Source organism: Pezoporus wallicus, unplaced genomic scaffold (assembly GCF_028554395.1).
Source record: "Pezoporus wallicus isolate ANWC-B61680 ecotype Strahan unplaced genomic scaffold, APGP_CSIRO_Pwel_v1 contig_11133, whole genome shotgun sequence".
Lineage (NCBI taxonomy): Eukaryota > Metazoa > Chordata > Aves > Psittaciformes > Psittacidae > Pezoporus > Pezoporus wallicus.
Window position 1 is genome coordinate 451,141 of NW_026636583.1, and position 26,059 is coordinate 477,199.

The 26,059-nt window shown below is 54.3% G+C and overlaps 2 protein-coding genes across 5 annotated transcripts in view; one reads left to right on the top strand and one right to left on the bottom strand.

Annotated features, from left to right (window-relative positions):
• Window positions 1-277: 277 nt before the first annotated feature.
• On the top strand, window positions 278-7,625 carry ADRM1 (ADRM1 26S proteasome ubiquitin receptor). Of its 3 annotated transcripts, none has more exons than XM_057400858.1 (10): window positions 278-336; window positions 1,137-1,347; window positions 2,205-2,321; window positions 2,402-2,525; window positions 2,943-3,029; window positions 5,097-5,178; window positions 5,377-5,606; window positions 5,890-6,047; window positions 6,648-6,750; window positions 7,400-7,625. In XM_057400858.1, the coding sequence occupies exons 2-10, from the start codon at window positions 1,138-1,140 to the stop codon at window positions 7,504-7,506; spliced, it is 1,218 nt and encodes a 405-aa protein (XP_057256841.1). In that variant the 5' UTR covers window positions 278-336; window position 1,137; the 3' UTR covers window positions 7,507-7,625. The 3 variants fall into 3 exon arrangements, with proteins under 3 accessions (XP_057256841.1, XP_057256843.1, XP_057256842.1); XM_057400860.1 differs by having other exon boundaries at window positions 5,377-5,498; XM_057400859.1 differs by lacking the exon at window positions 2,943-3,029.
• A 1,522-nt stretch (window positions 7,626-9,147) lies between these two features.
• The window catches only part of LAMA5 (laminin subunit alpha 5), an 83,248-nt gene continuing 66,336 nt past the window's right edge, over window positions 9,148-26,059 (bottom strand). For both annotated transcript variants that reach the window (XM_057400857.1, XM_057400856.1), the window contains exons 42-80: window positions 25,650-25,763; window positions 25,240-25,367; window positions 24,932-25,012; window positions 24,098-24,312; window positions 23,449-23,549; window positions 22,787-22,967; window positions 21,629-21,772; window positions 21,404-21,555; window positions 21,217-21,327; window positions 20,198-20,309; window positions 19,526-19,696; window positions 18,845-19,041; window positions 18,637-18,753; window positions 18,406-18,560; window positions 18,036-18,177; window positions 17,677-17,779; window positions 17,481-17,594; window positions 17,182-17,361; window positions 16,647-16,789; window positions 16,250-16,435; window positions 15,830-15,966; window positions 15,287-15,440; window positions 15,017-15,150; window positions 14,694-14,856; window positions 14,118-14,249; window positions 13,788-13,939; window positions 13,277-13,409; window positions 12,869-13,009; window positions 12,537-12,667; window positions 12,304-12,465; window positions 12,076-12,208; window positions 11,818-11,975; window positions 11,521-11,707; window positions 11,146-11,298; window positions 10,877-11,027; window positions 10,639-10,769; window positions 10,455-10,545; window positions 9,600-9,719; window positions 9,148-9,466 (exon numbers count right to left, since the gene is read on the bottom strand). In XM_057400857.1, the coding sequence (XP_057256840.1) occupies window positions 9,312-9,466; window positions 9,600-9,719; window positions 10,455-10,545; window positions 10,639-10,769; window positions 10,877-11,027; window positions 11,146-11,298; window positions 11,521-11,707; window positions 11,818-11,975; window positions 12,076-12,208; window positions 12,304-12,465; window positions 12,537-12,667; window positions 12,869-13,009; window positions 13,277-13,409; window positions 13,788-13,939; window positions 14,118-14,249; window positions 14,694-14,856; window positions 15,017-15,150; window positions 15,287-15,440; window positions 15,830-15,966; window positions 16,250-16,435; window positions 16,647-16,789; window positions 17,182-17,361; window positions 17,481-17,594; window positions 17,677-17,779; window positions 18,036-18,177; window positions 18,406-18,560; window positions 18,637-18,753; window positions 18,845-19,041; window positions 19,526-19,696; window positions 20,198-20,309; window positions 21,217-21,327; window positions 21,404-21,555; window positions 21,629-21,772; window positions 22,787-22,967; window positions 23,449-23,549; window positions 24,098-24,312; window positions 24,932-25,012; window positions 25,240-25,367; window positions 25,650-25,763 (5,565 nt within the window). In that variant the 3' untranslated portion in view covers window positions 9,148-9,311. The remainder of the gene's footprint in view (window positions 9,467-9,599; window positions 9,720-10,454; window positions 10,546-10,638; window positions 10,770-10,876; window positions 11,028-11,145; window positions 11,299-11,520; window positions 11,708-11,817; window positions 11,976-12,075; window positions 12,209-12,303; window positions 12,466-12,536; window positions 12,668-12,868; window positions 13,010-13,276; window positions 13,410-13,787; window positions 13,940-14,117; window positions 14,250-14,693; window positions 14,857-15,016; window positions 15,151-15,286; window positions 15,441-15,829; window positions 15,967-16,249; window positions 16,436-16,646; window positions 16,790-17,181; window positions 17,362-17,480; window positions 17,595-17,676; window positions 17,780-18,035; window positions 18,178-18,405; window positions 18,561-18,636; window positions 18,754-18,844; window positions 19,042-19,525; window positions 19,697-20,197; window positions 20,310-21,216; window positions 21,328-21,403; window positions 21,556-21,628; window positions 21,773-22,786; window positions 22,968-23,448; window positions 23,550-24,097; window positions 24,313-24,931; window positions 25,013-25,239; window positions 25,368-25,649; window positions 25,764-26,059) is intronic.

A 26,059-nucleotide genomic window follows, 5' to 3' on the forward strand; every position in this document is an offset into this window, starting at 1 on the left:
CTCTGCGGGCACAAGCCCCGCGCCCCTCACCGCGGCTGCTGCCGCCGCACACCCGCGCCCCGTTGGGGCCCGCTCCGTCCCTGCGCGGTGCCCCCCGGCTCCGCCCCGGCCGTGACCCGGGGGCGGGGCGCGGCGCCGCCATCTTCCGCCGCCGCCGTGACACAGCAGGGACGCCTGGCGCCACCGCCGTGACTGGCACCAGCGCCGGCCAATCGCGTGCGGCCGTGGGGCCCTCGTGCCGCCAGGCCCCGCCCCGCCGCGGGAGGGGTTCCGGTGAGAGGGGCAGGAAGAGCGGAGCGGCGCGGGGCCTGCGGGAGGCGGCGGCGGCAGCGGCAGGTACCGGTACCGGGGGCGGGCACCGGGCAGGACCGGACCGGGCCGGGCGGAGCGGCCTCCATCGCGGGCTGCTCCGCATCCCCTGGCCTGGCGCTGCTCGCCGGGGCTTGGTTGCGGGCGCTGGGGGAGCGGGGTCTCCCGCCGGGGGAGGGGGAGCCGGAGCCGGAGCCGGAGCCGTGTGGAGCCGGCGCGGCGGCCTCGGGGCCCGGCTGGAACTCGGGGCGGGCGGGGAGCGCCGGGGCCGGGGCGTGCTGTGGGCCCACCCCGCGGGCCCGCTTCCGGCCGTGTGAGGGGCTCTGCCGGCTCCCGGCTGTGACCGGCCGGTGCCGCGGTGCGCTCGGATGGGCCGGCGCAGCGGGTCCTGAGCCGAGCCGAGCCCAAGTGCAGCGTCATGCGGCCCGAGCGGCGCCTCCACCTGCGGCCGCTGCCGCGCTCTGCCCTCGGGAGGCCGGGCCCAGGCCCCCGGCCGGGCCGCGCTGGCGCTGGGCAGCCCCGGGTTCTCCTCTCCGAAGCTAAAGCGGGAGCCTGGAGATTGGCGTTAGGGCAGCGCCTGTGGCTGTTAAATCCCCCCCGGTGCCGTGAGCTGAAGAAGGAAGCGCCGAGGGGGGGTGGTGGCTGCCGGCTCCTCTTCATTGCGGAGCCCTGCCCGGCTTCTGCTCCATCTCCTTTGGACGTGAAGCTCTGGAGGCCCTGAGGCTGATTCCTCTTGTGGAGCGCTCTCGACGCAGGTGGACGTTTAATGTCGAGAAGAGGGGTCCTGGGCAGGGTTCTCACCGCCCCTGCGCTCGTTCTCCTTCCAGGATGTCTTCGGGCGCGCTGTTTCCAAGCCTGGTGCCAGGCTCCCGCGGCTCCTCCAGCAAATACCTGGTGGAATTCCGGGCAGGGAAGATGTCCCTGAAAGGCAGCACCGTGACCCCAGACAAGAGGAAAGGGCTCGTTTACATCCAGCAAACTGATGATTCCCTCATTCACTTCTGCTGGAAGGACAGGACTTCGGGCAACGTGGAGGATGTGAGTGCTGGGCTGTGTGTGTCAGTGCTGTCGTGTGCTTGTGCCGCTGCTAAAGGGCTTCTCTGAGATAAATCAGGACAAGAGCACCACTGGCAGATCTGTGCTTCCAAACCCTCCGCTCTGAGGAGCAGATGGGAGGGGGTTTGGGGAGGGTCAAGGTCATAGAATCATAGAATAGTCAGGGTTGGAAAGGACCTCAAGATCATCCAGTTCCAACTCCCCTGCCATGGGCAGGGACACCTCACACTAGACCATGTCACCCAAGGCTCTGTCCAGCCTGGCCTTGAACACTGTCAGGGATGGAGCATTCACAACCTCCCTGGGCAACCCATTCCAGTGCCTCACCACCCTAACAGGAAAGAATTTCCTCCTTAGATCCAATCTAAACTTCCCCTGTTTAAGTTTTAACCCGTTACCCCTTGTCCTGTCACTACAGTCCCTAATGAAGAGTCCCTCCCCACATCCCTATAGCCCCCCTTCAGATACTGGAAGCTGCTCTGAGGTCTCCACGCAGCCTTCTCTTCTCCAGCCTGAACAGCCCCAGTTTTCTCAGCCTGTCTTCATACAGGAGGTGCTCCAGTCCCCTGATCGTTCTCGTGGCCTCCTCTGGACTTGTCCCAACAGTTCCATGTCCTTTTTCTGTTGAGGACACCAGAACTGCACACAGTGGTCCAGGTGAGGTCTCACGAGAGCAGAGTAAAGGGGCAGGATCACCTCCTTTGACCTGCTGCTCGCGCTCCTCTTGATGCAGCCCAGGATAGGGTTGGTTTCTAGGCTGTAAGCGCACACTGCCTCCGTCTTTGGGGAGCTGGAGGGAATGTGCATGTGTTTTCTCAAGGTGCTGCCCTCTTTTCCAGGATTTGATCATTTTTCCCGATGACTGTGAATTCAAGAGGGTGCCTCAGTGCACTACGGGCCGTGTGTATGTATTGAAGTTCAAGGCAGGATCCAAGCGACTCTTCTTCTGGATGCAGGTTTGTGGGATGTCCATAACAAAGGTCTCGGAACAAAACGCTCCCAGTTTGACTCATACCAAGGAGCAACTCTCTTACAGGAGCCGAAGACGGACAAGGACGAGGAGCACTGTCGTAAAGTGAACGAGTATCTCAACAACCCACCAATGCCTGGGGCTTTGGGTGGCAACGCGAGCGGAGGCCACGAGCTGTCTGCGTTGGGAGGTACAGTCCATCCTCTGCTCCTGCACATCCGAGGCTTTTATTTGAACGTAGGAGGAGCGCTGACAGCTCCTTAGGAAGCAGTTGCTGGTGCTGTGGAGGGTGAGCTGGGGACAGGGTTAATAGCAGCAGAGTAAACATGCTTTTAGCAGAATAAAGTGGGCTGTTAAACAGGTTCAGGCTGGAAGTTAAGGCTGCCAGAAGAAACCTCTGTGTTTCCAGTGGATTCTCTGGAGTCTTACCTCTTTATGAAGCCAGGTTGCATTTATCTTTTATGAGCATCATGAATCAGTAAACACTTGAAACTGTTTTTTCCATGCAGAATGTGATGCCAATTAATCTCCTGCTGTTTGAGCCGGAGTGCTGTGAAAAACCAAACCAATGTGAATATGTTGTGTTTCAGAATGTTTTTGTTTTTAGGTGAGGGTGGCTTGCAAAGCCTTCTTGGAAACATGAGCCATAACCAGCTCATGCAGCTGATCGGACCAACGGGCTTAGGAGGACTTGGTAAAATGCTTTAATATCTTTATGCCAAAATGGTATTTTCTCCTGCCAGGTTAAATCTTACCTGCCACTGTTTTCAAGCAGTGCTATTGGTTTGAATAGCGCTTCTTTCCCTGCCTCAGAGATGAGCTGAGGGGCACAAAATGGGGCAGGAAATGGAGGGTGCCCCATTCTACGCAGCGCTCATCTTAGGGCTTGATCTGCAAGAACCTCGGTTCTGCTCCTTGCTCCTCTGAATCCGCTGCCTTTTTATTCCTCTCCTTTTTTCTACCCCTTCTCTTCCTCCTAAATATTCACTGGAGCAGGGACTGGAAACTCGGGATTCGTTCCCAATGAATGTCCCAGTTACAGAGCCCTGGAGTTGCTCGCGTTGCCTGTGATCCAGTGAATATTTGTGTGTGAAGCAGGAAGAGCTCATGAGGAATTCTGCACCCTCTGGTCAGAGGAGCAGGGCTCGGGTCAGGGCTTTCTCTCCTGGGTGAATCACTGCTGTGTTCCTGAGGGGATGAGGTGTGTTGTAGTTCCTGCTGTGTTTTGGTCCTAATGCCACCCGTGCTCCAAGGCCAGCAGAGCACTTTCTGAGAGGTCAGACCCTCGAGTGGAGGCAGGCAAAGGAACACTTGCAGGTGGCAGTGACTGAGGTTCTATGCTTAAGCTCCAGAGTCTTTTTAGCTTCGGATTCTAGCTTCGGATGCAACTCTCGTGTTAGCGTTGAAAGGTTCTGTTTTTTTAGGATGTGTTTGGAAAAGATCTTCCTTCTTGAAGCTTCACAACTCCTGAGACTCTTCCTCTTCTTCTCATCACTTTTTCTCAGCAGCTCTTCTTTCTTTGCCTTTATATCTAGCTGTAAGACATGAAGCTCACTGCTGTAACACAAAGGAAACCATCTGCTTGCCTCTGCAGACTGTGGTCGTGGTGAATGTGTGGATCTCTTCCCCCAGTAGTGGCCTGTTCTTTTGCATCTGGTTTGCATCTCTCAGGTCTCTGCCTCCAAGAAAGGAGCTGTAAGCTTTCCCAGCAAGGGCAATCAGAGCAGCGTGGGGTACAGCCGGGTTAGCTTCAGCCTCCTGCTGCTGTGAGGGCTTTGATGAGTGAAGGGTTTGGGAATGGTTCCATAGGAACAGGTCCTGTGCAAAGGGAGGAGGTGGTGGCCAGTGCTCGCTCTGACCCCAGTGGTCTGCAGCTTCACTTGATCACGTTTGCCATTGGAGCGCTGTTGTTCTGCCCTCTGCTTGCAGGTAGATCCCAGAAGGTGGGTGATGGATGCAGGCGCTGTGTAGGGACGCGTGTCTAATTCTAGGTGTGGTACAAGGAACCACTGGATGGGACGCGTGTGGTAAACGGAGCGTTTGGCTGATGTGGCTCAAGGGAATTGTAGGGAATGATCGAGTCACCACTGCAGGGCACCTCTGCCGGGCCTTTCCCCAGCTCTCTTTAGCTGATGTTCTTGAGCCTGTGATAAGTCCTTGGTTGGGATGTGGGTGAAGGAGGCTGATTGCTGGTTTCTTTTGCATATGGCGGTTGGCTCTAAGGCTGTGTTGGTTTCCTGATCACTGCTCTACCAGGAGGGCTGTCTCTGTGTGGGGTTGTTCTTACTTTGCTCTGCCTGTGAAGCGTTCTCTGCTGATTCTGCTGCCACATCTCTGTTAGGTTTGAAGCTGCAAAACCATCTGTATGGGGAGAGAGCGGTGGCAACTCTGGTCTTGTGCTGAGGGCCTTGGCCTTCAAGTTTAGAGCAAAGCTGGATTTTTGGGAACCAGGAGATACGAGGGCTGTGGCACAGGGATCATGTCCAGCACAAACTGAAGTGATGTTATCCTTACGTACATCTAGGAATCGGGTCCTTTCTAAAACGTGCAGCTCTCTAAGGCAGTTTCTAACAGGGACATGAAAACAGGAGCTGTTAATGTAGAGAACGGGGCGGGGGGGTTGGTCTGGGGTCTTTCACCCCCTCCTCCTCTATTTTAGCGAATACCTTTCAGGTACAAGAGTGACCTCTCCAGAGCAGAGAGGTGCAGAGCCCTGAGGAAACACGTTTCTAACCCCCTTCTCCTCTTGTGTTTATGGAAGGTGGGCTGGGGGCGCTGACGGGGCCCGGGCTGGCCAGTCTGCTTGGAAGCGGGGGACCCCCGACCAGCAGCTCGTCATCGAGGTACGGCCCCGTCTGCTCTGGGGTGGTTGGGCTTTTGTAACGTGACGGTGCTGCTACTGCATGGGAAAGCCAGTGGGAATCAGGACTGCTTTATTGCCTCCCAGAAGGGGCAGGAGCCCTTTGTAGTGAACGGGCTTGAAAAGCGGCTTTAATTCCCTGGGTGTTGCAGGGCATTAATGGTATTAACTGTGTCCGCAGCTCTCGCAGCCAGTCAGCGGCTGTGACTCCATCTTCCACGACTTCCTCTACGCGGGTGACGCCTGCCCCGGCCGTTCCTGCGGCTGCGTCCGTGACCAGCCCGAGCCCGGTGCCCAGTTCGGGTAATGGAACCAGCTCAGCCACCAGCCCAACACAGCCCATTCAATTGAGTGACCTCCAGAACATTTTAGCTACTATGAATGTGCCATCTGGAGCAGGAGGGCAGCAAGGTAACAGTGTTCTGACCAGGCAGCTCTTGGATCCTGGAGCCCTGGGGAGCTGTTTTACTGTCCTGTCCTGTTCCAAATTGCTTTGAAAGGTCTATGGTTTTGATTCTTCATTTGAGTGCTGTTCTTGGCTGCTTCAGGAGTCGTATTCTCACTCCAAAAGTGACAGAGGGAGAAAGGATGCTAGCAGTGTGCTAAGCATGTCCAGTAATCCTGACTAGATCACTTAGCTTACATGACAGGGCGGTTGTGCACAGCCTAATAGCCAACCCTCTTTTCTTCCCAGTTGACCTGGCAACTGTTCTGACTCCGGAGATAATGGCTCCCATCCTGGCCAACGCCGAAGTTCAGGAACGGTTGATGCCTTACCTCCCCTCTGGGGAATCTCTGCCACAGACTGCAGAAGAGATTCAGAACACCCTGACGTCCCCTCAGTTCCAGCAGGTGGGTGCCTGGCTTCATGGGAAGCACAGGTCTCCTTCCCTCCTCCCCAGGCCTCTTGCCCTGCTCTGTCAGGTTCCTGGCACTGTTTGGAGGAGGAAGTTACTCAGTAGAAGTGGAAAGGAGAAGGGATGTGCTCTAATGGAGCACTAGTCCTGCCTGCCATCACCCAAGGGCAGATCAGAGTGTGTTTTACTATTGGATTTGGGCTTTACTTTTCTCTTTATTATAAACACTCTGGCAGATGACAGTAGCACATTCATTCATGGCACGGCAGCAGTCTCTTCTAAGGTCATTTCAAGCAACTAAAGGGAGATGATGCTCACACTTACAGCCCTTGTTCCTCTTGAAACACTAGCACTGAACTCGGGGCAGTCTGTGTGCGATTAAACCTGATGTATTTCAGGCCAGCTGGAACCAGTTGCGCTGACGGATTGAAATCTATCAATGCAAGATTTCAGTGGCTAAAGATGACTGGGTTTAGTTTCAGCTACAGCAACTCTTGTGTGAGGAGACTGGGAAAGGGGGAATGTTTTTACTTGCTGATGCTGGAGAAACATGATATGAACTGAGGCTTTTGATGCTGATGATTCCAATTCACAGGCATTGAGCATGTTCAGTGCTGCCTTGGCTTCAGGACAGCTGGGCCCGCTCATGAGTCAGTTTGGCTTACCTGCAGAGGCAGTAGATGCAGCTAATAAAGGAGGTGAGTATCCTGTTGGGAGCAGGAGGAAGTGGTTTGTTGGGGTGGGTTTGTGCACTGCACACAGCCAGGGAATGGGAATGTCAGGTTTGGCTTCCGTGTAGATGGTTCGGGGCCGTTTGTTTCTTTACAACGGGAAGGTTCATAGCTCAGGGGTTCCCCAGCAGACAGAGTGTGTCAGAGCTGTACTTGGAGAAGGCAGGGTTCTGCAGAGAGCTCTGCTGAGCAGCCTTAGGCTTGTTTCCTTGATGGAGATGCAAAAACCTCTGGAGGTGTCAGTGCCCTTGTCCAGGAATGGTGTTTTGGTGGGAATTGTTACTGACTCATGTGGAACAGGTGAACAGAGTGTTGGCTGTAAGACTGCTGGAATAAGTGGGTTGGCTTTACCTAATGAGCTTTTAGTATCCGTTCCATTCCTGGAATAATTCTAGTCTTAGGCTGCCTGTGCACAGTGAAGTGCATAAAATGCACTTTAAATCTATGTCAGAGATATCCAAATGAACATTTTATATTGAGTCAGTGTTAGAGTTAATAGATTCCTAGTAGAGCAACCATTTACTTTGCAGTAATGCAGCTTAACCTCATGTGAACAATGAACTCCATCTCAAAAAGCACAAAGTTCACTAACAAAACTACTGTGTTTAACTTCCAGATGTAGAAGCCTTTGCCAAAGCGATGCAGAACAGCGTCAAGTCAGACCAGAAGGAAGGAGACTCCAAGGACAAGAAAGACGAAGAGGAAGATATGAGTTTAGATTAAGTTATTTGCTCTTCCTTACAGATATTCCTAGATACTAACTTAAGCAACTGCAGTAGGATTACTAACTTCGTATTATGCTTATATAAATCTACAAATAAAGGAATTTTCTTTATCTGCCATACTGTTCTTTCTCCCTCTGTTTAGCATGCACACGGAGGCAGTACTTGCTCTTTATCTGCAGTAGAGTTGTTCACGGTTCAGCTTTGATGCTTTGGACATGGGGATAGACTGATCCTTCTGATTTCTTTGTGATCAAAGGGTTGAGCCCTGTGATTTATAGGAGTAATGAGCATCTCAAAGACACAGTGCTGACTGCCAGCCAGTTTTGGTCATGCCAGGTTGTGATCTGCAGTGCTGAACCTGAGGAGGTTCATTGCCTTCCTGAACATCAGTGCAGTAAGCCTGCTTAGGAGGGAGCTGCCTGTGGCAAATACACTTGTAATGTCCCTATTGTGCTGATTATTCCTCTTCCAGTTCTCCATCAGCCTCATACTTGCCATACATCAGCCTCATACTTTCACCAGTAAAGTGAAAGAGAGTAACATAAAACTTTATTCCAAAGTATGTACCAGTGATTTACAAAGCCCATCTTTAATACTACAACTTAAAACCAGGTCATAATTACATTTGTTTAAGATGGACATGTTAAAAACCCATTTTACAATATTTACCCCTCATAAAAAAAAACCCCACAATATAACGATATAAGTTACAAGTCCATTTCAGAAGCAAGATGTTGTCCCCAAGTGGCTTAGAGATATATATATACACACAAATATATATATGATGTGTAAGTGCACGAGTGAACTGCGTGTCTTGGGAGAAAAAGGTCAAGTGAAGACTGTGCTACAAAGGGGTGAGTGAGGCTGAGCAGGAGCAGGCAATGCTGGTGGGGGGTGAGGGCTGAGGGCCCCCCTTGCACCCTGCCAGCCTCAGAGGTAACCTCTATTTCTTCCCCTTCAAGCAACAGCTTCTTGCTTCACACACCAGGACTTCAGTCAGTGTTTCTACCAGCGCTGAACGCAGCTGCAGTCACAGTGAGTTTTGGGTCTTTTGCTCTCCCTCAGCCCATTTTGTTCCTTTTTGTTTTCCTTTTGATCCTTATAAATCAATGTGGAAGTCGATGCTAATTCTGTGAGCAGAATTTTGTCCACGTTCCCCCTTGCAGAGCTCTGGAGCTGTGGCGGGTGAACTGAGGCTGCCCTGGGGCAGCCGGGAGGTTAAATGAGTCCTTGCTTTTAAAAACACCAAAGTGAGGGAATTAATCCAGTTTGTCCTAATTGCATTTATTATAAACCAGAAGCTGGCTCCAGCCTGCAGCAGAAGACAGTCTGTGACTATTATTAATAGCCTCAAGTGTTCCGTGAACTACATCTATGTGCGTTGTGAGTGTGGGGTGAAGGGAGCAGGATTTAGGACATGATGCACGGCTGCTGCCTGCTTCAGCCCACGCTCTGTACAGGACAGGGGCTCTTGCCATGAGCCGTGTGGCAGCGCAAGTCCTGCTGCCGATGCTTGACCACCAGGGAAGGACTCGGACCTGTCTCCAGAGCCCACTCCAACTAGTTGGTTGTGTTTGTGAAAGATGTCCCCAACGTGCCCCCTTATCCCCACCTTCCTCCCCTGCCCTCCTTCCCCTTGGATCTTGACCCCTCGCTGGTTTTTGCCCCCCCCCCCGACTTGCGCCTGCAGTCACTGGAGATCAAGTGTTTGACCAGGGTTAATGCAATCGAGTAGGTGATGTCGGGCCCAGGAGCAGTGCAGCTTTCTGGTGTCAGGCTGTGCACGGAGGTGCACGCACTTACTTACAGCACGGGGCAACCCTGGAGGCCAATGGAGCCCCTGACAGTCCCTGTGCGTGGCAGGTTGATGTGCCTCTGGTTAATCACCAGGTTCCTTATGCAGCCCATGTAATGAGGGACAGGAGGTAACGGCGGCACTGTGCTGGCCTTGGCTGTCTCTGCAGAAGGAACAAGTGAAAAGCAAGCATTAATCTGGCTCATTACAGGGCAGAGGATGAAGTAGCTCTTAACTGCACCAGGACTGGGATCTCTCTTGGTATCTCGTTCCACAGTGCATCCTTCCCAACTCACCTGGCAGCCCTCCCATGTGGAAGGTGGCCCGTACGCTGGGTGGAGGAGGCTGGCTGGGTCCCACCGTGTAGTTGCCTTTTGTGTCCACATCGACCTGGATCACGTTTTTCCTTTTGGTAACTTCAACAGAAAACAAGAATCACTGCTGGTTCCTTACCCAGAGAGCAAACCCACCTCCATCCTTCAGCCCAAAACCCCGTCCTTCACCCACAACAGCATCATGTCCTGCTCTAGTGAAGTGGGAGAGCAAGCACTGGGTGTACAGGGATCAGCTCAGACCAGCTCTGGCTGTGGACAGGAAGAGGTCCTGAAGCTGAAAATGCAGCAGGAGCACACAATGGGTGCTGGGTTGAGGAAAATGAAGGCTTAAAGCACAGCTGTGGCTGTGACCCACCCCCAGAATGGGCTTGAGGAAAAGCTCAGCATTTGCTCAACAGCATTAAAGGCTGAGCTGTGCCTGCACAGGGGTGAATCCTGCACATCCCCCATCCCAGCCGTGGGCTCTGAGCCCTGTGGACGCACTCTGCAAGTCAGGCTTTCCCCTTCAGCAGGATGTGACAGATGGAGCTGGTGCATCCAGGGTGATGTGGGACATCCCGGGCCTCACCAGCTGCTCTGTGACTGGGAAACACCCCATTGATCCTGCCCCCCAGCTCTGACAGCACTAATGAGATCAAGGACTCTCACTAATTAGGAAATTACTCAATGGCAGCTACAGTCACCCAACTCAAGTGCCTTCAGGTGGGAGCTGGGGCATAAATACCCAAGGAAGGGCCCTGGGCTCCCCCCAGGAGTGGGGGCTGAGCAGCAGGAGGGGAGCAGTGCCCCAGAGCCAAGTGCTGGCTGTCACCTCACCTGCGATGCTGTGCCACTGCCTGTCGCAGAGCGATGGGCACATCACCGATGTGGAGAACTCATTAGCTCCAACGTTTGCTCTCAGAGTGACCTGGTGTGAGAGACAAACCCGTTAGACCCAGTGAGCTGGGTGGGATGGGCAGGAAACTGCTGAAAACCTGCGGCGAAATCACCCTCATGTTACCTTTGTCTCCTCACTGTACAGCAGGAGATGGTGCCTTCTCCTGGTGCCAATGTAGAAGATGAGGCCAGAAGCACTGTGGGGACGGACCTCCAGCGTCACCTCCAAGTCCTGCTCGGTCACCACTGCATCAGCTGGAAGAGAAATGGCTCTGGTGAGGAGAGGGATAAAGGACCTCCTGTGAGGTGTGTTCCTCCCAGTCCCAGGGCCATGGGAGCCAGCCCAGGCTGCTGTGGGGTACCCAGGGCGATGGAGCCGCCATCCGCAGTGAAGAAGACCCCGCTCTCCAGTGCGCCTTCATAGCACGGCATCACCCCAAAGGTGCGTGAGGGGGGACCCAGAGGCCTCCCGTCCAGCTGTAGGTTCTTCAGGCAGCCGTCAAAGCTGGAGACCTGCAGGGAGACCACAGGAGTGAGCACTGAGGGGCTAAGAGCTGGGAGCACAGGGCAGTGCCCCAGAACTGCAAATGGGCAGCGACAGGAGGATACTACAGGACTACCAAGCCCTTACCGGTATGTGAGCCTTGACTTTGCCACCTGGGAGCCCTCCTACATACAAGGGTCCCCGGGCCACAAAGAGCCCTGAGGTGGCCACTGCAGCATCCTGGGCTCGCAGCCCATCGATGACCAGCTGGGCCCGGCTCTTGTCTCTGCTGAAGAAGACCTGCAAGGACCAAAGGTCAGCGCCAGGGCTGGGGCTTCCTGGGTTGGGAGGAGCCCCAGGGCTGTGCCCAGGGCAGGGAGACCTCAGCTTGGAGGTTCAGCCAGCCCGGGCTGGGGTTTTACTGTCCCCTTTGCTCCCATAGGAGCATGAGTGTCCCATGTGCGATAAGGAAGTGATGTCTCCACCAAACTAACCCCCCCGGAGCCCCAACCCTCCGCTCACCGTGTGCCACCGCTGGTCGTGGTACTTGTCTTTGCTGCGGATGCGCAGCCGGTGCCTGCCAACGTGCACCAGGAAGACAAAGCGGCCGTTGAGGACAAAGAGAGCCATGAAGGTGCCCCCCTTGCCTGCCACGTGGAAGAGCAGCCCGCTGGAGGAGTTCAGCTTCACCTCCACGGAGAAATGGGCCCTGCAGGGACACGGGAGGTGATGGGAGCACCCTGCTCTCCCACTGTTCTCCAAGGGAAACTGCTCTCCAAGCCATTATCCCTGGGGCCCAGTGCACGTGTGGTGCCTCACCTCTGCCCAAAGGAGAGCGGGATCCCATCGAACTCCCAGCGACTGCTCGGGGTGTACCCGAAGCGGAAGGTGCCCCCAGCTGCGTGGGGCTGCGGGTCCAGGCGGCACAGACCATGCTGATCGTGGCGGCGGTCCTTTGAGGCAGGCTTGCTCAGCACCTACACACAGCACCAGGGAATGGAGTGAGGGGAGCAGGCCTGGCACGGGGCAGAGGTGCTCAGCGAGGGGGAAATGGGGAGTTTCAGCAGCAACTGGTACCTTGGGTTTCCGCCTGTCCTTCTTCGGAGTGACTCTGAACTGCTGCGGCTGCTCAGCCCAGGGACAGCTCATGGTGACGTTGATGCTCTCCACGTTCTGCTGCAGGTCCACCACCATCTGTGGCTCTGATGTCCTGCAGGCAGGAAGAAGAGGTCCCTGTCATGAGGCCAGCTGGGAGGTAGGACGGGGCAGAGCCCCGCTCTCTGGATGCGGCAGGGAGATGCTCACCGCTTGACAAAGACATTCCCGATGCAGCCGGTGAGGTTGCTGAGGGCCCCTGGCTCCGGTGATCCCCCAAGCTGCAGGAGCGGCCGCCGATCCTGCTGCTGCCTGCTGGGCCCAGAACCTGCCCCGGTGCTCTGCAGCTCATCATCCACGTACAGCCGGATCCTGTGGGGACGAGCAGTGTGAGCTGAGCAGGTCCCCATGGCCACGGCCACCCCGTTCCCCAGGACACGTACCCACGGGTGTCGCTGTAGAAGGCCACATAGTGGGTCCTGTCGTCCGCATAGGCGTTTGCAGTGGTGACTTCAGTTTCCAGCAGGTTCAAGGCCAGCTGGCCCCTTTGGAGGGATACCTGGCATACCCCCTCCTGCAGAAAGAATCACCCCATTGCTGCTCAGCAGCTGAACCCCAAGAAGGACCCGTTTCCCCACTGCCCTCCAGGAGCTCAGGACACAGATCTCACTGTGTATTCAGCCCCTGGCCCCACCAAAATCCCACCTTTCCTAAGGGGGAGCAGCACCATCCCCAGAGCAGGAGGTGATGATTCTGCCCCACTGCAGGTGCCCACCTGGGTTGTGTGGTGGTACAGCAGACCCTCGTGTTGGCTGGTCCGGAAGCTGAAGCCGCTGTAGAAGTCCCTCAGCCCTGGTATGTCCTTCAGGGCCAGCGTCAGGTAGCCATGGCCATGGACACTGACTGAGCGAGCCACCTGTGAGGGACACCATGGACACAAGGTGAGAGCCTGGTCACGGCGTGGCAGGGTGCTGGAAGGATGACCAAGGTGCTCAGGTCCTCGTTGGCTCTAGGAGGAGCTACGGCCAGCCCTGCAGAGCACCTCACCATGATCCCTCTGCACTGAGGACCTAGGGTTTATGCTTGTTTATATGTGAATGAGGGGACATCAGACCTGTGGTTCCTGTGCTCTCTTTCCCCAGCAGACCCTTTCCCCATGATGCCAGCCAGACCTTGTGCTTACCAGCAGGTCTGAGGTGCACCCGTAGCTCACACCAACGGTGCTCATGCGCTTCAGGTCGACGTACTTGCCGAGAGCCTTCAAGCCCTTCATGCAGCCCCGGATGGGCCCACCCGTGGGGAAGAGTGCTTTCAGGCTGCAGAGAAGCAAGTAGTGTTAAGAGGACAGCCCCAGATGCAGGATTCAGCCCTGGCCAAGAAATGCTCCTGCAGCCCTTTAAACAGAATGCTTGTGAAGGACACAGGATGGCCACAGGTATTGCCGGTGCCCCAGGCACAAGGCTGCTCCAAAGGAGTAAAGGAGAACTCAGTGACACCCACCAGCACCTCATCCCTCAGCAGAGATGGAGCTGTCCCATTCTCAAAAGCTCACAGTGATGGGCAGGAAATTAGCCCCCAGAGCTGCAGCAGGGCCCCAACAGCCCTGGATGTGGCTGAGAAAGGGCTGGGGCCACCACGAGGGACACTGGAGGGCAAGATGTGAACTGTCCCAGCCAACCACAGGCTGGACCCACCTGGGGGGCAGTACATGTGGGGGCACACCACCCAGGTAGTAGGAGACAGCGTTCTCCAGGGAGTTCTCCTGCTCCACCATGAAGATGGTGAGACGCTCCAGCCGCACCAGGATGCGCTTCTTGTTGTTCATTTTGAGGAGGAAAATCTGGATCTGGAGACAAGGAAAATGACCTAAGGATGATCTGCCAGCCCGGGGCAATTAGGTGCAGCACGAGGTGTCTGGTGGCTCTAGTCAAAGAACTTCTTGCAGCTTTCCATCCCCCACAACCACGGGCCCAGGTGCCCCCCTGCCCTCTGCCTGAGGAGCCTCCAAGCAAGCTCCTCCTTACCGCTTTGTTTGTGGTGCTGCTGATGGTGAGGGAGGAGGAGTTGCTGCTGGGTTTTGCCATCTCCAGGCCAGAGCTGAAGTCGTAGTAAAGCACCAGCTTCCCATCCCGGATGGCCAGACACAGGAACTGACCCTGGGGGAGGCAGGATGGACACTGAGCCCCATGTCCTGGTTGCGGCACTAAGCCCGACCTGCCCTTTCGCACTGGTGGGAGCAGGTCCCACTGCCAGTGCCCCAGTGTGTTACTGCCCCAATTATTGGGGATTTATCTGCAAAGAGCAGCCCTACAAGCTGGAATTGCTCCCTGCAGCACTGCCAGCCCCAGTGAACCCCAGCCCAGCTCGGAGGGTCTGTGTACAGCTGCTCTCCAAGCTCAGTTGTCCCTCCAGCACCAGAGCAGTGATTGCTGCGAGAAGATCTGCGTCCAGCCCTCTTGTGGCTTATAACAATAGTGCAGAAATACTGCTCAAAGCAGCACTGCCATCTCCAAATCCCTCTTTTTCCCTGTATCCTGAACTGGGATTGCTCCAGCCCACCAGCTCAGGGGTGAAGGCTCCCCAGGGGAGCAGGCACCTGCCTGGTTCTCCAGGAAGAAGAGGATGCCGTTGTAGGAGACCAGCCGGATCTCCTGCTCGAAGCGCTTGGTGGTGCCAAACTGGCTCTCAAACTTGATCTCTGCGTAACCAGTGCCATCGAAGTAGGAGCCATCGGTCAGCCAGGGGTCTCCTGTGGACTTGGACCTGAGCCACGTAAGAAGACACCCAAGGCATCACTCCAAAGCCAACTGCCTTGCTCAAGAAGACACCCAAGGCATCACTCCAAAGCCAACTGCCTTGCTCTGGGGCACCCAAGGGTCACGGTAAGTGCCACAGAGCAGAGCTGCCTGGGTGCAGTGCCTACCTGGCACAGGGCTTCTCAGTGGTGGTATCCAGCTGGAAGGTGTGTTGGAAGTTGTACAGGCTCACCACCTCCTCGTTCAGGGTGTCCAGCTCCAGGCACCCGCGGTAGTTGGGATAGCGCAAAGTGGGAGGAGGCTGAGAATGAAACCAGAGCATTAGGGCAAGTTTGATCTTGGTTTCCCCACAAAATCAAGGTGGTTTTGCCCCCAGGAATTTCCAAAGGTAGCACTGATACCCCCTAAAAACCACCCCTCCCTGTTGCCCGTCTCACCGTGAAGCTGGAGGGGTAACCTCCCACATAGAAGACCACGTTGCGTGGGTCGAGGTTGAGCAGCCCCTGCTCCCCCTTGGCCACGCTGTCTCCCTTGGTCTCATGCACCGTCTGCCTCTCCACGATCACTGACATGTGCCCATACTGCAGGATCCTGCAGCAGGGAGGGGTGGTCAAGATAAGCAGAGACCCCCCAAAGAGGAGCAAACCCTCCCCTGAGCCAAGGGCTTCCCCACACAGCTCTAGCACAAAGGAGCGAGCACTCAAGTTTTCAGTGCTGCCACAAGGCTCAATGGACCCTCTACAATGAGCTTCATCTTTCATCTCCTGCAGCCACCCCCAGACCCTCCATGACCTGCAAAGACACCACCTCCCTGTGAGTTCTTTTGAGGTATCTCAGTATTGATTATTTAGGGATGATGGAGTCCACAGCACCTCTGCAAGCCCAGGGCCTGTCTATGCTTGGCCACAGCACTGCCCACAATCCCTGCAGGGGCACTCTCCCACAGAACTTCAATGGGATGTGTCCCATCAATCTCCTACCTGTTGATGCTGATGGTGGCAAACTGCTCTCCAATATCCTCATCAACACTCAGGGAGGCTGGCTCCTCGTTGCCCAGTTTGTAGACCCACTGCACTTTGCGGTCCTTGAGCACAATGCCCAGGTAGTCTCCAGTGGCCTGAACACAGGGAGAGACAGGGCCACATGATGGCATTTGGGACAGGCAGGAGTGATGAGCGATAATCTCCCCAGTGCTCGCAGTGCTGAACTGGCCAAGCACCCCCATTCACACTGCTCTCCTCATCCACCTCCAGCCAGGCTGACAGCTCCATCCAGTGCCTGTTTGTGTTCCCCACAAAGACACTCAGGGAGCAGATGAAGGCTGAGGGGCTGATGTCCAGGAGTGACCCCTCACTGATGCTACCACCATGGGTTCCCCCTGCCTGCACACCCTGACTCACCTCCCGGCTGCCCAGGTACATGACGAACCGCCCCTCCTCTGTCCCGTCCTGCCGCCGCTGCCGGCTGCTGGGCTCGGGGTTTTGGATGTAGAATTTGAGGGATGTATATGCTGCCAAATCCTGCAGGTTGGAGGGCATCCGGACCTGCACACCTGAGCTGCCATTGAACTTCATGGGGACTTTCACCTGGAGGGACAGAAGCACAGCCCCGTGGCACTGAAACCACTGCTACTGCCCGTCTCGTTGCTGCCAGCTCTACCCAATCAAAGCATTTTCTGGAGTACTTCCATGAGAATGGGACTCTGCTGTGTCCCAGCACTCTTGTAGACACCCCTTCCTTTGCATCCCACCCTCAGGTAAGCCTCATGCACCCCAGCACCCCTTCCCATGAGCCCACCTTGCTGGCAGCGTTCCTCGCCTGCGTGATGAGCTGCCGGATGCGCACAATGTTCTCTGAGACGGTGGCGTTTTTGTTCCTCCTGTTCTCCAGGCTGCTCAGCTTCCCCAGCAGCAGTGGGATGGTGCTTTCCAGGCTGGACACTGGGGTGGGAGAGGAGCCAGGGTTGTTGGAGGTTAGGGAGGAAGGGAGATGTGAAGTTCAGGTGGTTTTGAGACATAAAAGTCATGGGACAGTTGAGGGCAGAGTCACAGAATGATCCCCTAAATGCAGCAGCCTTGATGAGGAGGAGTATGACAATGCTCTAGTGCATGCAGTCTCCTACAGTAAATGTGTATGATACAGTCACTGCAAGGAGGGAAAGAAAAATGAACTCCAGGACTTAAAGCACTCACTATTGGCTGTTACCTCCCTCTATTCTTGACCTGAACTGTAAAACACAGCTTCCAAAAGCACAGGGCTCTCTGGGGACATCTGTCCATGCACTGGCTCATGCCAGACTCAGCCCTGGCAGCCCAGTGGGCTCAGCACTCACCAGATTTCCTGGCATCCTGCACTGCCTGGTTCAGGTCTTCATTTCGAAGGCCTCCATACTGGTCTTTCCACTCATCCAGATTCTTCTTCATGCTGCTCAGGGTATCTTCCACTCTTGCGGCTGTTTCGTTGGCCTCGGCAGCTGCTGCTTTGGCGTTTTGAATTGCTTCTTTTGTGTCCTCTGGAAAGAAAGGAGAAAAACCTTTGGGATGGCCAGGAACAGGGGGAAACACCCCCAGGTCACAGCCTGAGCACAAGGAAGGGAGCAGAGAGAACCAGTCTAGCTAAGTCAGAACAAACCTTGGTCCCTGCCCAGCATGTCCTGCACAGACTGGAGCTGGCTCAGGAGCTGCTCCTTCTTCTCACGGAGATCAGCCAGCTTGTCCTTTGCTGTCTGCAGTGTGCCTTTAATAGCTGCAATTAGAAATGCAGACATTGTGTATTGGATCTCAGTCCAGCCCGAAGGACATCACACCCTGCAAGGAGCCTTTCTCACCCTCGTTGAGCTTTCTCTGCTCTCTCCTCACAGCCTCCTCCAGGTTGCTGCTATTCCTCTTCAGCTCATTAGAGATGGCCCCGAGATTTTCTGCCATGACATTCTGTAACACAAACATGGGCTGCCTGGGACTCTGAAGAGGAATTCAACGGACACTGAAATGCTCATTCAGACAACTGCAGTGTGTGCTGCTGGGGCATGATGGGGAGACCCAGATTGCCAGAGTACAGCTGTGGCAGAGGCTCTACTCTCCAGCACAGAACTAAGTGCTCAAGTGTCAGAGGGAAGGGACAGCAGAATGAGTGTAAAAAGACTGTTTGGCTTTTGCTCACTTTCATGGGGCTCCCCATAGCACATACCATCAAGGCCTCACCAGCTGCCTCATCTGCATCGTGTGCGGCTCGCTCGGCTTTTCTCACAGCCTCAATGATGCTGGCATAGGCATTGGAAGCATCGATTGCCCGCTGGATAAAGCCATCCTGGTTTGTGCCCTGGATAATGCTGTGTTGGAAAATGAAGACATCAAGTCCATAGAGAACACTCAGGCTGGGCTCTTGCCCATGCCTCTACAGAAAAACCCCTATAGGATCTTCATCACAATGTGTGTTCCAGGACAAAGCTTTGGAGACTGCACCTACTGTTGCCCTGCCATGGTGTGGGCTGCAGTTTCTTATCCCCAGCTGTGGTAGGGGATGCCCTGACCAGTGAGTGCCAGGACCAGTGCCTCACCTGGACAGGTTCCTTGCCAGCTCATCCAGGAGCTGGGCATGCTCCTCTGCCTGCTCCACGATGGGGATCTTGCTGCTGGCAGGGGAGAACTTCTTGACCCTCTCAGTCAGGGGTAGCTTTGCCCCATCGAGCAGGGCTGCCAGCTTCTCATACTCCTGTAAGGACACACATGAGTCCTGAGGGCTGCCACCCCTCGTGCTCTGCCCACGCTGAAGCATCTCTGTCACTCACCTCCTTTGCACTCTCCATCTTCTGTAGGAAGTCAGAAACCTGAGCCAGGGAGTCCCTGGCCATCCTCAGGGTCTCCTGCACCAGTGCATGCTGCTTTTGGAGTTCACGGCTCTTGTGCTAGACACACAGACACAGGGTTAGGTACCAGCGGGGCTGGGGTATGCACCCTCAGCGCATGGTACTATGGGACCTCCTGGTGAAGGTCTACCTGGTTCTCCTCCAGGTTGTTTCGGTTCAGGCTGTTCAAGTCCTCTGTCTGCCTGGTTTTGTTCACAGCCTCATTGAGGGCATCGCGGAGATCCATCAGCTGGGAGCTGTGCTGTGCCAGCTGGTCCCGGATGCTGCTTAAAAGGTCCTGGTTGGACTCCCAGCGCACGTGCAGCTCGCTCTTCACCCGGTGCAGCACTGAGGATGGAGGAGATGAGAACTTGCTGCTAATTCATCTTCTTTTGTTACAGGGCTCTTTCTGTACTTGGCTGCTGAAAAGCTTGGTTCTGGTCTCATCTACCAGGTATCAAGGCCAGAAGGGATCATCTTCCCTGCCTCCCTTCAGCTTAGATAGCAAAGGATCTCATCCAAGAGTGAGATCCAAGCACCCCCATGGTGGTGAGAGGGATGGTTCTAGGTGTTGTAATTTTTGGTCATCAAACAGAACTACCCAATTAGTCAAATCTGCTGTAAAATTTGCCTCAAGGGAAAAGGAACTACCAATGATCCCATTGGAGTGTCACAGGGCACTCTGAAACTACTGTCAAACCTGTTGGGGTGCCCGTTTATTAGCACGACCATGACGTGTAGTGTGTACATAGGTTCCAAGCCAGGCTACCAGGGATGGCCAGACCCAGCAGGATCTGTGCAGCCCTGTTCCATGTCACTGAGCCAGACTTACACTTCTGGGCTTCCTCATGCTCGCGCCTTGCCAACTCTTCCTGGCTGCCCAGACTCCGCTCCTTCATCTCCCTCAGCATTCTTTCCACCTCGGCCATCTTCTGCCGAAATTCCTCAGTGGAGGTGGTGCTGGTGTTTGCTGTCCCAAACCTGGCCATCTGCCGCATCAGGTCTGCAGAGAAGTCCAGATCCCCCGTTAGCATTGACCAACCTAGGTCCTCATAAACCCCCCCAGATCTTTCCTCTCTTACATCAGCTGCAAACTGCAGCCAGCTCTCATGCAGTACTCAGGCACCCAACCTGCTCGAGACCACTCAGAGGTATTACCCCATGTTTCTGTCTCCTTGGCCACTACAAGCAATGTATGCCACATCCCAAGCATCAGTTTTTAGCTTTACCTCCTGTCCTAGATCCAGTTTTATGCGTTTTAATAACACTTGTGCAAGTTTAATGTGTTTTTTTCCAGACTCTGCTTAGCCAAACAATGGGACCCACAATCAGCCTGGCCAGAATAAAAGCCAGAATTCTGCTGGGATCTTCATTTCATTTGTATTTCCCCTTGTTGTCTCCACAGCTCTTTCTAAGTGATGCAATACTCGGTGCTGTTTGAAAGCAAGAGCGTGGCATTCCCAGCAGGAAAAATCCCACAAAGCAGAGACCCATCTTTACCTACCTGCAATGCCCCGCTGAATGCTTTGGATATTCAGCAGGATCTGCTCCCCTCTCTGGTAAGTCTCTCTCGTGTGCTGGTCAATACGGGTTGCTTCTCTGTGAGTCATTGTCATCTACAACAAAAAACACTGCTTAGCTGAAGTATGAGATCACATTTTACTTGATTTCTTAGCAGGAAAGATGTTCCAAAAACACACACAAGACTTGGGAATGTGCAGCTTTTGAGGTCCTTGAACCATTTCTCCTCCAACAGCCTGCCCTGTGCTGCTCCCCTACAATGCATTTAGTGATGGTCCTATTTAGGACCTTCAGGGAACAAGCAATAAATGCAGCTCCAATGCAACAGGCTCTGGATCCTGAAACCATAGAGGACAACACTGTCCTGCACTCTTAACACAGGAAAAGCCCCATAGCCTGGAGTCAGACCCATCTGGGTCCTGACCAGGACACAAGAAGAGACAGTGGGCTGCAGTTTGGCCAACCAGAGCATAGATGTACATATACAAAGAGGCAGTTTGGTCTGGGAAGTACATCATCAACTGGAGCCATTTCCTTCTCCCTTAGATTAGGAGCAGGCAGTTTATAAATAACATCAAACCTAGCTCAGTTTGCAAGTCCCCTGAAGACCCAACTGGTATTTTTTAGACTAAGGCCTCTCTAAGGAATGTTACAATAAGAAGGTTTGACCCATCTGCTGACAGGGCCCAGGCTCTCCCTTTGGGATAGACCTCTAGATGTTTATGTTCCTTCCTGATATGCTCCTCCTATAAATGACTGGTTAAAGCTGGTGCTGCCCCAAAAGCAAGTAATAAATCAAGAAACAACCATCAGTATCACAATACCACAGCCCTCTTAGAGAGGAATGCAGGTCATCTAGCTTGGGCATCTGAGATGATGACACCCAAGCCTAGGGCTGGTGCAGCAGGAGATCCATCCTGCCTGAACCAGGCTCCTCACAGCCTTCTAAGCTTTCATTTTAGTTGAAGTGCTCTGGCAAAGGAAGATGGAGAAATATCCTACTTTGTGCTGCAGCGCGTTCAGGTCCTGTGTGAGGTCTATGTTCTCATCCTCCAGCTCGTCAGTGCGTTGTCTGACCTTGTTCAGGGCCCTCTGGTACTCACGGAGCTGGTTCTGGAAAAACAGAGACAAAATCAGGCCAACAGACCAGGAAACGTGGGCAGAAGGTGATGTTAAACCCTCCACTTACAGCGATGGTCGCCATAGTGCTGTTGAAACTGTGGAGGCGAGCCCAGGCGATGGAGCTGGCGTTGAGGTTGAGCAGCTGGCTGCGAATGGAGGGGAAGGACATCTCGATGCTCTGCAGATCCTCCAGCAGAAGCAGGACACAGCTATCACACACTGCAAAGGGAACAGAGCCATCAGCACAGGCCCTTTCCTGGCCTTCCCTCCCCTCTTTCCCCAAGACACAGACCTTCACACCTCACGCTGTCCGGGCCATTTGCCACAGGGATCTCATACTTGTGCATGCAGACATCACACTGCTTCCCAGTCAGCCCATTGGAGCAAGTGCACTCCCCAGTGCGCGGGTCACAGGAGCCTCCTCTGCACTCACACTCTGCCAAGTTTAATAACAGGAAAGTGGGATCACTTCGTGCTGTTACCACCCCAGAGAGAGGGAAAGGAGTGCTTTTATTCCAGCTGTGTGCAATTGAACCTCTACTTATTATCTACATGCCGCTGCAGGGGGTTTCCCTAACAACAAGCACAGAACCTCAGGCATCAGTCAGTTGTTTTCCACCTGGAACAATCTGATGTGCCAGCAATGCCTTGTCCCACTCCTCCCCATGCAGGACCCAACACCCAGGAAGCAGGGCTGCCTACACCTGGGTCGGAGCAATCCCAGGGACAGCTACAGGTTGGGCAGAGAAGAGATTCAGAGCAGCCCTGCAGAGAAGGACTTGAGGGTGTTGGTTGATGAGAAAATGAACATGAGCAGGCTTCACTGTGCGTGAAACCAACCGTATCCTGGGCTGCTTCAAAAGGAGCGTGACCAGCAGGTCCAAGGAGGTGATCCTGCCCCTCTACTCTGCTCTCTTGAGACCCCACTTGGAGCACTGTGTGCAGTTCTGGTGTCCTCAACAGAAAAAGGACATGGAACTATTGGGACAAGTCCAGAGGAGGCCATGAGGATGATCAGGGGACTGAAGCACCTCCTGTATGAAGACAGGCTGAGAAAATTGGGGCTGTTCAGGCTGGAGAAGAGAAGGCTGCGTGGAGACCTCATAGCAGCCTTCCAGTATCTGAAGGGGGGCTATAGGGATGCTGGGGAGGGACTCTTCATTAGGGACTGTAGTGACAGGACAAGGGGTAATGGATTCAAACTTAAACATGGGAAGTTTAGATTGGATATAAGGAAGAAATTCTTTCCTGTTAGGGTGATGAGGCACTGGAATGGGTTGCCCAGGGAGGTTGTGAATGCTCCGTCCCTGGCAGTGTTCAAGGCCAGGTTGGATGAAGCCTTGGGTGAGACGGTTTAGTGTGAGGTGTCCCTGCCCACGGCAGGGGAGTTGGAACTGGATGATCTTAAGGTCCTTTCCAACCCAAACTATTCTATGATTCTATGACTCACTCATGCAGCCACTCTCGCTGAAGCCCCAGTATCCCGGGGCACACTGGTGGCAGCGGGAGCCGCTGACTCCGGGCAGGCAGCTGCACTGGCCAGTCTGTGCATGGCAGTTACTTCCCACTGAGCCCACGTCGCAGTCACACCTCCGGCAGCCAGAGCATCCCTCGAAGCCATAGTATCCCTCCTAGGGAAAAGCAGGACAGTGGGTAACCTGCTCACTGTGCTTCCCTCCTGGGGCAGGCTGAGGTGATGTGGGATCCCAGCCTGGCTTTATAGGAGTGTTTTGATCATCACAAAACTCCTATCAATAAGATGTGGAGCTGCAGTAAGAACTCAGACACAGCATAGCACTGCCCTGCAAACCTGCCCTGGCCCTGCAAACCTGCCCTGGCCCTGCAATGCCCACGCTGGATGCATTCAGGAAAATGGGGTTTATTGCAATTTCCCAAAGGGTACCACATTACTGCCCAGGCTGCAGCTGAATGCTGCCTCTATTGCTTGTTGTCAGATCTTTAACAGGCTTTTGCTTATAAAGGATGATGTAAATCCAGCTTAACCCCCTGGCTGGAGCACCGCTCTGCTCATGGGCCTGAGGATGACACAAGGGGCTGTCCCTCATCCCTGGTCCAAGGACAGGCACCATCCCAACATGCAGGTGGCCTTACCTCGCAGCGGTCGCAGTGCTGGCCTGTCACTCCAGGCTTGCAGAAGCACTGGCCAGTTTGTGGATGGCACGAGTCAGTCCCGCAAGGTGAACAGCTGCATTCTGCCAGGGAAAAACACCCCCAGTTATACACTGAAGAATCTGCTCAGCCACTCACAAACCTTATTCCCAATAGGGAACTGTATGTCCTTCTCAGTGAGAGCAAAGACAGAGCAGAGCTTTCTCCTCTTGGATTTGCTTCTCCTGACAACTTATTCCCATGACACCTGCCCAGAGCAGAGCCCTGTTTTGCAAGCTGCAATTTGGCTGCAGAAGCAGATGAGCAGTGCTGGGAGTGGACTCTGCAAACCCACACTCCCAAGGGAGTGCCAGCAGTTCGCTGCTCAGGGCAAAACTGTTCCAGCCTGGCTGCGGTTTGGCAGCTTCCATTTGGGGGTGGATTGGAGGTTCTGGAGTTGTGATGCTGGAGGGCAAGTTTTGGGGGGTGGTGTTTTTAATTGTCATCATCTTTGGAGGATGCCTGTAACGTGCGTAACGAAGACTGTGACTCAGTGGGGCAACCGCAGCATGGCTAAGGTGCTCAACATGACCACAGTCAGCCTGTCCATCCTCCCCCTGCCCCACCAGTGCTTGCTGCCTGCCCCACTCACGTGTGCAGTTCTTGGCTGCCACCGCATCCCCGTAGTAGCCGGGGGCACAGAGCTGGCACCGTGCACCGGCCGTGTGGTGCATGCACCCAGTGCAGGTCCCCGTCAGGGAGTCACAGCTGCTGAACAGCATGTTGGGATCTGTGTTCCCACTGCAGTCACAGGGCTGGCACGAGCTGCCAATCACCAAGGGATTGCCGTAGTATCCTGGGGCACATCTGGAGAAGTAAGGCAAGTCAGAACACAGTCATGGCATGAGGGGGCTCCTCCAGCTTATGCCTGCACCATGCTCAAGTTGTACAATTACAGCTGTGCGAGTATCCAACACTTGTAACTGCTGCAACCCTCAGGCATCTCAAAGCACTTTGTGTTTTGCCTCATGATACCACAGAAAGGTGCCCTTATTGCAGACTGCAAGTCAAAGCAAAGCACAGATAAGTAATACACCCACAGCAACACAATGCTTCAGCAGTGGAGACAGCAACAGGGCAGCTGCAGGCTGAAAAGGATTGAAAGAAATGCTACCAGAACAAAGCACACTGCAGGCAGAGCTAATTGTTTCCTCTGCAGTCTTTACTAGGACAACTTACAACAACCACCCCCATACCTGGAAGTGTTTCCCATCCTTGTAAGTGTTTAAGGCCAGCCTGGATGGGGCTTTGAGTAACATAGTCTAGAGGAGGGTGTCTCTGCCCATGGCAGGGGGCTGGAGCTATGTGATCTTTAAGGTCTCTTCCAACCCATCTATGATTCTATGAACCTCTCTTCTGCCACAGCAGTGGCTGCATGGGACTAGTGTGTCTGAAGCCCCAGAAACACAGATGCCATCCCCCTTACCTCTCACAGTTGGGTCCAGCATAGCCAGGCTTGCAGAGGCACTGCGTGTTGGAGCCCTTGTGGACACAACCGACGGCAAAACTGAAACGAGACGGGGTAAACAGGAAGGTGCAGTTACCTCTGACGTGGTGCCAGGGGAGCTGATCACTTGGTGTGGGCTGCTGGGGCCTTGGGTAAGAGGGTATGGACATGGTCTGGGGCCATTGACAAGGCTGGAACTGGGACACCTGCCAGTGCCCTGATGTGGCAGAGGTTCCCAGTGGTTAAACAGTGAGGCCAAAAGGGCAATCCCATCCAAGGGTGCTTACTTGTTGGAAGCAACTGAAAGAGGGCACGGACATCCAACACACTGCAGGGCTTCTTCAGCAGAGCGGCTGCCCACGTAGCCATCCTTGCATCGCTCACAGTGGTCCCCTTCTGTGTTGTGCTGGCAGTTCTGCAAGGAAAAGGCAGGCTATGGGCTCAGCACTGACAGCAAGAACTGGTGGGTTGCACAAAGAATTCCCCACCAGATATCTGGATGCTTCAGTCCCTCCTCTTTCCCAGAGCTGTCTTGCACCCTAAGCTGACCCTGAGAGGGACCAGCTCTGAAATGGCACATGCAGCTAATGCTTCAATTCAGGCACTTTCCTGCTCAGTTAGTATACTAAGAGCTTTTTAATCACATGCTTCAGACCTTATAACTCCAAAATATCATGTTGCTTCACTGTTTCCTTACCAGACATATCCCAGAGCCCGGCAGGCACTGATCTGAGTGGCCGTTGCAATGACATGGGATGCATTTTCCCAGAAAGAGCCCCTTGGTGTCCCTGTAGTAACCTGGAGCACATTCCTGAGGAGGGAGAGAAAGAGGGAGATCTGAAAAACAGCCCAGTACGTTCAGGCAAAGCAAAGAAACTAACTTAGTTCCCACGACAGAATTCCCACAGGGCTGTACTGATGGAGAAGAGATTAAAAGCAACAATGAAGACTTTTCGGTATAGCTCCTTCCTGCTCCTTGTCAATAGGAGATAATCAGCCAGACAGAAAGACCTATTTCAAGGTACTCCATGCATGTAATTTCAGTCTGCAACACCTGATTGATTTCCCCATCATGCCTCTTCCAAGAAGGCAGAAGCAGCTAATGCC